General features: G+C 40.2%; 1 protein-coding gene across 3 annotated transcripts in view; it reads right to left on the bottom strand.

Moving 5' to 3' along the window:
- Positions 1–12,303, bottom strand: part of LOC122877771 (collagen alpha-1(XXIV) chain) — a 96,430-nt gene that overhangs the window by 50,620 nt on the left and 33,507 nt on the right. For all 3 annotated transcript variants that reach the window (XM_044199785.1, XM_044199786.1, XM_044199787.1), the window contains 7 exons: positions 10,085–10,129; positions 8,491–8,544; positions 7,930–7,974; positions 6,458–6,511; positions 5,700–5,744; positions 4,658–4,711; positions 3,921–3,965 (listed from right to left, as the gene is read on the bottom strand). In XM_044199785.1, coding sequence (XP_044055720.1) covers positions 3,921–3,965; positions 4,658–4,711; positions 5,700–5,744; positions 6,458–6,511; positions 7,930–7,974; positions 8,491–8,544; positions 10,085–10,129 — 342 coding nt within the window. The remainder of the gene's footprint in view (positions 1–3,920; positions 3,966–4,657; positions 4,712–5,699; positions 5,745–6,457; positions 6,512–7,929; positions 7,975–8,490; positions 8,545–10,084; positions 10,130–12,303) is intronic.

Genomic DNA, 12,303 nt, shown 5'->3' with positions numbered 1-12,303 from the left:
TGGCAAAGACATCAAGTGCATACCAGAACGAACACTTGCTGCTCTGTTTCTGCTCTCTTTCTGATTTACTTAGCTAAAGTTCTAACTTTGTAGCCTTTCAATAAATGAGTGAGCACAACTAGAGCCACAAAGGTGTGATTGACACTGGTTAGTGAAAATGAGTTTTAGATTTAGATGTCAAATTAAAGTTCTTTGTTAGATCTATCCTGTGTCAAAATCACTCAGCTGGAAAGTTTACTAAATATGAATTACATCAAAGACGGGATTAAGGAGGTGTTAGTATTTTGGCTCTCTTGTATGATTACTCAAAAGTACTTACATGCAATAATTTGTTGATATAAAGACAAGTAACTACAACATCAGTTTTAATTATTAATAATTAATTTCTCTGGTTCAAATAGGTTTTTGGGGGGGGGTAGCATTTGTAAAAAAATATATATAATTTTGTAAATTGTAAAAAAAAAAAAAAAAACACCCATCAATAATACATAATTTGCAATATAAACACATTTATTCAGGTCCAGCATTTTGGAGATATGAACTCCTGGATTGGCCACGTCCATAAAAAATAATAAAATATAATATTACACAATACATGCAAATCATGATCTTATCTCAACTCTATGAAGTTATTAATGCTTGATGGTGTTTTGATCTGTTCCCCAGAAGCTTGCAGCCTGCTTAGTGTGAGCACTCGGGTCAGACCTGTAGTGTACAGCTTTTCTTTAGCAAGACCTATATGTTAAAAAACCAACACACAATGTTTTAACGAGCAATAGAGTCTTTAAGAGGCAATCAAAACAAAGGAAAGGAAAGGAAAGGGACATGACTTGGAGAACGGCGGACACAGAAAAGAGTGAGAGAAGACATGCTCCGGCCACATGAAGTTTTAGTGCCACGGTGGCTTCAGATATATGATTCTGTTAATATAACCAAAACTATCCTGCCACAAATGTCCCTGGCAGTTTTTGTCTAATGTCCACTCTTTCCAGACATCAATCATCAGGACTCTGTGATGTTTTTGTTGTTGTTTTAGGGAAAAGGGATTGACATGCCATAAATCAGACAGCCTACCAGCTCTAAATATGGGCTTCCTCCGCCGAGTGGCTGGGCGCTCCCTTAGAGATAGGGTGAGGAGCTCAGTCACACGGGGAGCTCGGAGTTTTTTAGATAACAGAGAAGGCGGCCCTCGGGGGGGCACATTTACCACTGTTTGCCAATGAGATGAGTCTTCCCTGCTTTTCTCGGATAAGCGGAAGAAGATGGATGGATTTTATCATTAATTGTTGCTAAATGCATTGTAATGTAAAGCACACAGTTACTTAATTAAATTAAATATGCTATATAAATAAAATTGCCATACTTTGCCTTAATTATAAGCACATGTGGTGTACATTCATCAATATAACCTGCTGATTCAAACCAAACAAAAACAATTCAGTCATTCTGTTAGAATAAAAATGTACATAAGTTATCCCATTTATGTTTTGTTCTTAGTAGCCTTTAAAGTACACAGCAATGCTGTGTGTATATGTGTGTTATTAAACTTGTGTCTGTGAGAATAACAGGAATGCACCCTGCCATCCCATGACCGACAGGGCAGGTTGACACCACACCAGATGGTCTCATGAGTTGTGGCTGCCACCAAGGCCGCTCTCACGAGATAGACCTGACTACACCATTTTGTTTCTTTTCTTATGTAGCAGTATACACTTCCCCCACCCCTTAGAAAACTATGTAACAGGGAATCTCCTAAACTGAATAAAAAAGAGGAGGCTGCATGGATGCACTTCAGAGTGAGTAGGAGATGTAACTGAATGCATCTATGCTTACTCTCCTCGAGTAAAACTTAAGTTAATGCCTTTGTCTTTCTTTCCTTGTATAAGATTTAAATGTTCTAGGTGTCTTGAACCTGACATTAACTTGGTCCTTCGACATTCCCACAGAGGAATCTGTCAGGAATCAGTATCTTATGAATTCGTCATTGGATGTTCATTGTAATGTCACAAAGACAAAATGAGGATACCTGTGGCTAAGTGGTTGAGAGTGTTTGTGTGTGTGTGTGTGTATGTGTGTGTGTGTAGTGCATGCAGCCCATTTGGGTATGCATGTGTGCACATCTGTGTCACATGTGTCACAAAGTGATCTGTGGTGTGTCGGGTCTGACTGAGACCTAAGACATGGAGGTAGCCTTAGTTAAACTTCCACATGAGCAGACATACACATGGACAGCTCCTCTTTCAGTTAATCTGACAATGACACAACGTGCCATGGTCCATTACATAAGCTGGGTCATGTTAGTCTGCAACTCTGAAATGACACACTGAATGAAACTGAAATATTCAGATGTAGTAAAAAATTAAAAGCTGTGGTATTCTCTATATTTTGATTGCCCTACATGTGTAACCCTAACACCCTAAAGTAAAAAATAAAAGTGTCTGCATGTTTCATGTCTGACTGTGTGCGTAGTAAAGATAACTTACAGCCAGTAGCTGAGGTGAAGGTTAAGGAAACCCCATCCATCCAGATGTGTCTAGCGCACATAGAGTGACCCTTCAAGCACCCCAATAAATCCCCATGCTACGAGGACAGCAAACCAGTGTAAATGAAGCTTGAAATGATGGCACAAGAAAGGTGCCAATACAGTTCAGTATCTATTTTGCTGACACGAACAGGGGGATGTTTTAGAGGCCTATGTGAACTCAAGACTTTTTAACAGATGTACATTACACAGTAAAAAGACAGCATGCTCTCTATTAGGCCTATGACACTGTGATGTTTTTCTCACTGCAGTAATAAGACAGAGCCTCCCAGGTGGTTATGCTGGTAACATTTAAGGTCTGTGAGTGATATTTTTTATAAACAACCCCACATAATGGATAATTACTGAAACTGAGTGAGAGAGCTGTGAATGACTTTACTTTGGCAGCTAGACAGTGGAGTTTTTTTTAATTTTCAAAACTGATGTTTGATGTGCACCCCTCACACTGTATGTCCATGAACAAATGTGATCAGAGCCCATGGTGAGTGACTGTTGCATACAACAGGAACGGCACAATAAAAGGTGTCGCTTGCCTTGGTGACACATCTGGTTTGTTTGAAGGTTTTATGTTCTCCCAAGCTATAGTTCAGTCTTCATCTAATCAGCTCACTGTATCTGTCTCTACTTATACTATTTCATCTTGCAATATTTAAACTGATCTGCAGATGAAAAGGTCCATATCTTTTTTGGACACCGTGAAGTCAGCAGTCACTAATCGCAGTGACTAAGGCAGAGCAGATAAGAAAAGAGTTTGCCAAATTTGCCACCAGTAATGTTGATTGATTAATGATGGAGATAAGTGGGTCGTTGGTCGAGATTAGAGGAAAAAAGTACCCAAGTAATATTAGAAATCATATTAACTTTGGTATTATTGTAATGCACTAACCATCCAAGCTCTATTCTCTGAACATCTCCATTATCATACATGTGGGAAATTTGCCAAAATTTAAGTTGAATTCTTCCTCTATATACTATACTACAGCTGCACTTTCACAACTTTTTGGAGCTTTTGGAGCTTTTTTGGCACTGTCATGCCCATGGAGATAGTAGTTTTGAGGACACACAAGACCTTTGAGTCCCTGTTGATTACTTAGATTTCAGTAGTGGCCGTCATTAAAAGTAAGAAATATGTTGCTGCCATGAAAAACACAAAACCCTGGATCAGTTTCAGCACATCCTTCTATCCATCGCCAAACCCCAAACTAACCACTAGAGACAGAGTAGAAAGAAAGATGGACAGACAAGCAATCGTGGAGGAAAGTACAAGGAGAGACAGAAGCAGATCAGTGCGCAAAGTGAATGACAGATCAAACATAGTGCCTATTTGGCATGGGAAATACATTGACAAAAATGATAACATTGCAAAACTGATACTCACCCTCAGGCCAGGAAAGCCGCTAATGCCAGTCCCACCAACAGGCCCCTGTGAAACATCACAGCAACATCCTAAGTACACAGGACAGGACACTTACAGTATTGCACATTCCTCATTCCCAAGGCTCATTGGAAATACTGCAAGTGTGACTTTTTATGTGCTAACATCGGGAATGATAAAGCATCTCAACTTATTTATGTCTGAAACCGAAAAATGTATCAATCAAGGCTGCTCAGTAATTTGTATAATTGACCACTGAAGAAAAATCGAAAATGCTCAGTATTGTCAGGCTAATTTATGTGTATCCTCCTGCACGCTCTAAAACTGAATATTATGAGACCTACCGATAAGGTTATACAATTTAATAGGCTAATTATCTGTCCATCTTCTGTGATGCCAAAACTGTATGTCATTTTTTTCTTAAAGAATTTGCACCAGACTTGGTGTGAAAGGTGTATGTGCGTCAAAATCGTGGTGGTGACAAAAGACCTTAACATACATGAAAGAAGAATACAAAATGACTAAATGACTTATATGAATCTGAAGTGTATGCTGGAAATAGCCTTGTACTGTGCACTTGTATACACAGTTGATGATGAGAGAGGACAAGTAACAAGCAGGGAGAGCCAGACTTTAGAGATGGAGGAAAGAAAGGTGGAATAACAGGCAGAGGTAAATGAAAAGTGCAGGACAAAAAAGAGGACAGCTGAATTCACCAGAAGGCGGACGAGAGTTCTCACCTCATTGCCATCAGGACCGGGAGGCCCCCTCTCCCCTACATCACCCACCACACCCTGTGGGGGAAGTACATTCACATTCAATTTAAGAATGTCAGGCCAACCATTGCCAATTACACCCTCCACTTGCAGTATATGGCACTTCCATTCAGGTGGATGAACAGTAGTTTATTTTGCTTTTTATGGCTCCTTTTCTACTTTCTTACTGTTACGCACAGCATTCAATTTTTACTTTACACATAGCAGTTGACATGCAATTTCCCCGAGTTGTTGATCGAGATCAAATTTGTATTGACATGGTGTGAAATAATGCTAATTTAATGGAGCAACATTTGCCAGTGTATTGGTGAGCTTGTGGACTGGCTTACAACAGCCCCTAGGCCACAGACTTTGATCCAGTTAGCCAGAAATCGCTCAGTGTTCCAGAAAAAACCCTTCGGATGAAAGAGACACTGGGCTGCCTGCCCGCTTGGCAACTTCCACACAGAGAAGCTAAAGCTTGTTTTTAAAACATTAACTTTTCACAGTGTGAGGGCCCAACCTTGACATTTCATCTGTCTCTATCTTAATCTAACTGGATTTTTTTTCCAATGCCACCCTGGAACAAACTTGGCATTGCAGAACCTATGCCAAAATACACGCCATCAAACATTTCCAATGTGATTTACCACAACTTGAATAGTGTTAAATCCTCTAAAGGAGTTATTCCTCTCTCTTCTGTTCTCTCTCTGTTTAACCAGTGGCCCTCAGTGTCCTGCTGCTTTAACACATTCACAACAGATGCAGCATACAAATGAATCTCCTTTTGATGTCCATGGGGCTTTTGTGGATGTGTAGTGCTGCTATTTTAGGACATACTGTATACATTATGAGCTGGATAACATTTCTATCAGTTTTCAGAATCTCCCTGATTTTCCAGACAAGATAACACAAACAATCATGCCTGCAAATGTCTCCCAATATCTATTGATAGATGAAAACGGTATATATTTTTGTGTTTGGAAGCAACTATGAGCTATGGCAGAAATCAAATTTGATTCATTACGTGTCTTCCTTTGGGGCCAGGTTTTCCAACAGGACCAGGAATGCCCTAGAAAAGAAAAACAAGTGGATAAATGACTCAAAATCTGGGGCACGAAACTGTGCTGCTCCCAAGGAATTGATGTAACAACAAGTTTTATCCACGGGACTAAAATTAAGATATTTTTACAGGTTATAGAAGAGTAAGGAAGGCACCATTCTTTGAATCTATATATCTACCTGAATAGAATGTAGGAAAACCACCCTCCTCTAATACTATGACATTGTACAGAGCGATTCTTAATATCGCCTATTGTTAGCGAGGATTCAAAAATTGTTTTATCACACTGGATTAATAGTTCCCTTGGCAAAACCAAGGCATAGCCTGAATGGAATATAAATTTTCCTCACATTTTTTCTGTAACCTAATAATTTTAAAGCCGTGAATGAAAGCTTTACATAACTGCTGCCAAGAACATTTTACCTTTGCCTAACAGTTAAAGCAAAAAAACAGAAAGTTAACAATTTTTACAGTGAGTAAAAAAGATGTTCTAATATACATCTGTAATTAGTAAGTAGCTCAACATATATCAAGATATACTGGAACAGAGGTACTAAGTATCAGACAAAGGTGGGGAAAATAAATGGAGTGGGAAGACATGAAGAAAAGGGCATTACAAGAAATAATTGTGAATGGTATTAGGAATGAAAAATGTGTCACTGGAATCGTGGATAAAAAGACCTTGACATCAGGTGCACTTAATTTAAACAAAGATCACTCACTTTCTCCCCCTCCAGCCCCGGTGGCCCTGCAACACCAGGAGGCCCAATGAAACCCTGGAAATTAGCAATATTTCATATCACAATATTGTCTGAACATACAACAAAACGACATTTTTCAGTGGCATGATACAGTATTTCTGAAACGTCTGTGACCATGACCCTAATGTATCTTGTGGGAAATTCTGGAGGAATATTTGGTGCCACTGGCCAGGCTGCTGAGTTATTCTGTCCATACAAACTCTCTTTACATTCTTTGTTCAAACTAAACGCAATGTGGCCACAAGCAATATCTGGAGTGAGTTCACTGACATTAGGGTTGCATCTTAAAGGTGCCTTGTGGATTTTTTTTGTAAACAAGCAAAAGTTGTTTACATTCAGTGTTACTCACCAAAATGCATTGTGTGTATCCTTGAGCTCTAACACAGGTGTTAATGCATTTCCTTCCTCATAAAACAATTGGAAAGCCACATTTTTAAATATTTTAAATCTAACATTGTTTACATCCATGTAAACAAAGCAGTCTTTTTCTTCCCTGTCTTTGCCCACGCATCGCTGCATATGTTGATGTGTTGTGCCACCTGTCGCTCAGTGGAATAGTGTGAAACCATTGGCAGGAATGTGTATCGCACACTGGCATGTGCACACATGCATGTGCGTAGATTAGATAAACGAAATGGGGACCCACGTATAGAAAAACAGCTCGCTAGCACTGCTAGAGGTCAAAAACTCCACAGGGAACCTTTAAATAGCTGTTTGTACATGATGTCCTCATGATGATGTCCTCATCATGTATGCATGCATTGCAGTCGTTTGCTGCTGAGTATGATGAGGGCAGGATCTGAGTCCGTATCTCCAAGTATGAAACCATTAATCAATCCAATTTTTGTAGCAATTAAAAAGCTAAGGAGATTTCTTTCCCTTTCTTACATCACCAACACACCGACAGCTTCGTTCATTGGTTTGAGCTACAAGTTCCATCCTTTCGTATAAAACACTGTGTTTCCCATCTGCTGTGGGATTTGCTTACTGTTTCAGGATGAGGATGTGTTGGCTTCATCAAACCCATGCAGTGAATTAATCCAACACATGCAAGTCATTGCATATACTTGAGGTGCTGGAATATCTGCTGATGTGCCAGCCATTACAAGTAGAGGCATTTCATATTATAACTGGTTGTGTATTGTAGGCTAAGGCATATCCAAAATAAAGCTATTCCAGCCATCATAATATTAGATACGAAAACTGCTTGTAGCTGCCTTTTTTACAGATAACACACAGTCACAGCCACTTAACTCCCACATCATAATCATCATTATTTTCAGGTAGCAATACTTTGGCTGCATTAAAGTATTTATGTCAGTAGGATGTAGTCACTGTGACACTGTCCTAATCCTTTCAGGAAATGAAGTGTTCAATCCAGCGCTGCTGAAGAAAAAAGGGCAGAATGAGAGCAGAGAGCCACTTGTACTTACACGGACACCTTTAGGCCCTGGGTTACCTTGTGGCCCCGCTGAGCCCTGCAACAAAGGAAAGACTGCTGAGGAGGAGGACCTATTGTCACAGCACATGATTTCACATGGTGAGGCAAATCTAAACACATCAGACTCTGAATGGCCAAAAAAGAGAAATACAGCAGGCTTGACTGACAGACAGCTAAAAGAAAACACATGGTTTTTATACTTTAAGTTGGACTTTATATTTCCTCATCCGCACTGCTGGCAGTGCACATGGTTTAAGTCCACAGACGGCACATATGAAAATACATCAGGAAACCAATTTCATTAATTTATGCATTTCATTGTAAACTATATTTTCAATATATTCTAGTGGAACTGTATATGGAAATAATTGTTTACCACTTAATTCCAAATCCAAAATGGGTAAGAAACATACATAGGAAAGCAGAAAGCAGTGTGCATTATGCAGTTATTCTTATTACTGTGTATTCTCTGTAGAGTTCTTGGTAGAGCAACAAAGAATCTAAGAGGATTGACGGAGGAACTGGAAGTGTATTTCTGTATTTTTCACTGCACCTGCCTGCCAGGGTAACCTGCAGCCCCGGCTTCCCCAGGAGGTCCTGGTATGCCCTGCAGCAGACAAAGCGGGGGGGGCACAGACAGACAGAGAATGAATGAACGGTGAATAGGGAGATCAGATGGTGGATAAAGTGAAAGGGGAGACACACAGCCCTAGACCAGCATTGCCAACTGAGGAATAAAACAAGCACTGTTCATTCCAGACAGCCTCCATCAGGACAACTCTGTCTATTAACTGTACCTTTCTTCACCCCTCCAACCCACCCCTCCCTCACTGGCTCACTCCACTGTTTTTTCAACCCACTGTTAAAATGACACTTTACACTTTAAACATTTAGCTGATGCTCGTATCCAGTACAATTTAAAACAATCACTGGTTGCATTAATAATTATTGTTATCTGTGTGACTTTGCATACAGTAAATGACAGACCTTGAACAGGTACAATCAGCATTTTTACAATAATCTTTATATTCTGCTGACGTTCACCATTATTGTCTGACAAAACCATAATAAATTTGTGAGGGTTTTATATTGTTGTTGATCAATGCCCAATATTACTTTACCAGGTGATTAGATTTAGATTTGCCATTCTCAAACAAAAAAAATTTTTTTAAATGACTTTATAAAGTTGTTGTTCCTTAAACCTCTATGCTTAGAGCCTTCTGATGTGTAGAGAGTCTGTGTGATGGGGTTTGTTAATTGTTAGCATTTAGACAAGGTGAAGAGATTTTCCATCAAGGAGAGGGGGATAAATGGAGGATAAAAGGAACCACTGACTGGAGGGGACAGCTGAAGGACTGATGTAACTGGCTGTGTGACGCACACAGGCACAGCTGTGTTTTGTGTGTGTGTGCACATACGTATGTGGACTAATGGTGTTGGTGTATGTATGAATTCTGTGACATAGAACACTAGCATCAGTGCAACTACAGTGCTAATGACAACAGCTGAACTCAAAATAAAACTCTTTCTCTTGCTTAAGGTGCCTTCACATGATAAGAAATAAATTAGCTCTTCGCTCACCACGGGGTAGGGCACAGTGTATAGTGCAGAACTTGCAGAGGCAAAGCGCAGCACAAGTATATGTCATCAAAAAGTGCGCAAAGCTAACTTTAGCATTGGATTTTGCTAAATTCATAAACTACATGCCTATTCACAAACGTGGTAGCCCCATCTGACTACTGACATTTTGCCATGTATTACTTTTCCTGGCGAGCTCATGGTATGTTTTAAATGTTGTGTTATAGAGTTCAGGAACTGTGAAACACAGAGTATGAGTTTTTCTTCCATCACTCTCTACCTTTCCTGCTTGCATGTGTCGCTTCTGGTTATGTTGCAAACAGCTGTTATCTCATTGGTTGCGCTTTGAAAGGTCAGCGGTAACCGAGGTCAAAGTTGAAATAATTTGAACTTTGAGCGCAGCGCTCCATGGAAATTTCGAGCAGTGCATCCCGCCAAGGGTTGTGTTTCACCCAATTGGGCGCCACCGCTCTCCCCATAGGAAAACAATGGCACAGCCAGCGCAGAGAGGTTTTACCGCTGATCATGTGTGGGGGCCTTTACACACACACACACCTATCACCACTTACTTGTTCTCCTGGCAGTCCGGGTGGCCCTGGATAACCTTTAGGACCCTTGAAAAAGAAATAAAACAAATGTATATTGAGTATATTTCATGTAAAAACAGCATAGACATTAACAAGACTAAGAGTCTACAGCCATGCTAGTGACTCTATGAGGCTGTACTTATGCCTCAAAGCATCACAGCAAAGCTTTGAGCTAAAGGCTAAAGTGAGCACCCTAGCATGCTCACAGTGAGAGTGCTAACATGCTGATGCTTAGCAGGTATAATGTTTACCATGTTCACCATCTTAATGCTTAAGGCTAATGGGAATGACATTGGTTTGGCAGGTATTGTCAGATGAAATTTTAGTCCTGATTTTAACACTGCATGAAAGGTCAAGGTAAGGTCAGTCAATAGTTGTTGAGACTTTCACACAAAACCTCATGGTAGCGCTACAGTAAAAGTCAGGGGATCACCAAAGTCATTAGGCATCCTCTAGGAACCATGGATATTTGTACCAAAGTTCATGGCAATCCATCCAATAGCTCTCCACATATTATTACAAATACAAATAAAAGGTTGGTTTAAGAGTTAAGACCATGCATACGAAGACATATGTGCAAACATACTTTTGCATGTGTGCACATTCAAACACACACACACAGTATCAGAGTTCCCACTGTGTTCTCCCCCAAGGGTTAGCTACAGCCATTATCTGAGGCCTCGTAATGTGGTTAATATTAGGTTATCCTACCAGGGCCTACAGCCCACCCTGCTCTCTGCCTGTCTTCAATCTTTCTGTCTATCTTTATCTAGATCGAAAGAAGCATATATCTATAACATTTTCTTGCTAATTTGACTTTCTTACTTCATCTATCTATGAAGTGTCTTCTTCTTTACTGTCTTTGCATACCTCTGTCTCTGCATATATCTCCATCTGTGTTTCTGCCCCTCTCACTCAGTCAGAGCTTTAGAGCTGGCTGTTAGGATGTGGTGCTGCCTCACTTAAACCTGATAGGCTCAAGGTCAAGGGTCATCCGAAAGAGGAAAGGCACCTGCCAAGGGTCAGGGGGTCAATGACATGCATAATATCCCATGCCTCCTCTGGTCAGCAATTATCATGCCTAAAGAAGGAGAATTTCACGGACGCTGCTATCAATAAAAGGTGGTAACACTGGCCTTCTCCCTATGTCCACTAGTGTGCACATATTCACACGCACACTCATGCCCTGTAACTGTTAACTCAGATAAGTTTTTACGCTGTAGTGCGTTCAATGTCTTGCTCAAAAGTTTACATTGCTGTTGGTGTGGTCAGCATAGCTGTTGCTCAAAGTGAGCTGGTGTCCTTTCGATAGAGAACATCTGCTCCAGTAGGTCAGCCTGCCACCCACATGACTATGTCTACAGTCTAGGTAGCCTCTTATTGAAGTTCTGAGTCTTCACATAGCTGGCCTTCACCTTGCCTCCCAGGAGGCCATCCCAGTGTTTGTAGTAGCTGAACCTAATATACCCAACACATGAACTGTGCCCTGTCAAGTATTTTCAGAGGAAATGACTGGCTCAGGGCCTATGCTCTCAGCCCCAAGTGGGCCTTTTATTGAGTGTGAAGGTTTATGTGTCACAACCTTGGAAGCACACAACGGAGTCAATGGTACCGTTCAAGAAGGTCTCTCGCTACCCCCAAAAAGATACTGACCTGGCCCTGACCTTGTGTTTTGGAGCTGTAAACATCTGTTGTTGATAATCATGTCAAAGAGAAAAATAAAAGGGCTTAAGAGAAGAAAACCTCTGATTTACTGAACAATAAATTCTGTTTAGTTTACAAAGAAGTGCTTGTTTAACTAAATGCAGAATTTGGCTATAGCGCAAAACTGACTGTGGATTAGAATGAGCCAACTATTAATTTTATAGAAAGTTTTTATGTTTTAATTGTCCGTTTCCTTTTAAACCTCATCCACACTATACTCTGGAAAAGAGCCATTTTTAAACTATTGGTCAGAACCCAACATGTGTCATGGACTGGTTACTGGAAACACTACAAGTGGGATAATGTAGTTTTAATGAACAATCTTTTCTGAAATAGAGAATGAAATATCAAAACATGTGTCACATACTGTATTATCACCTACTTTTAACCTTAGCACAATTCCATCTGATGCACACACACCACCAATCTCACCAACCTCTGCACAACAAACCATATAAAATATAACCATATGGATTTTAATACAGACCATCAAACAC

The sequence above is a fragment of the Siniperca chuatsi genome, linkage group LG6 (assembly GCF_020085105.1).
Source record: "Siniperca chuatsi isolate FFG_IHB_CAS linkage group LG6, ASM2008510v1, whole genome shotgun sequence".
Taxonomy (NCBI): domain Eukaryota; kingdom Metazoa; phylum Chordata; class Actinopteri; order Centrarchiformes; family Sinipercidae; genus Siniperca; species Siniperca chuatsi.
This window is presented reverse-complemented; position numbering and strand designations above follow the sequence as displayed.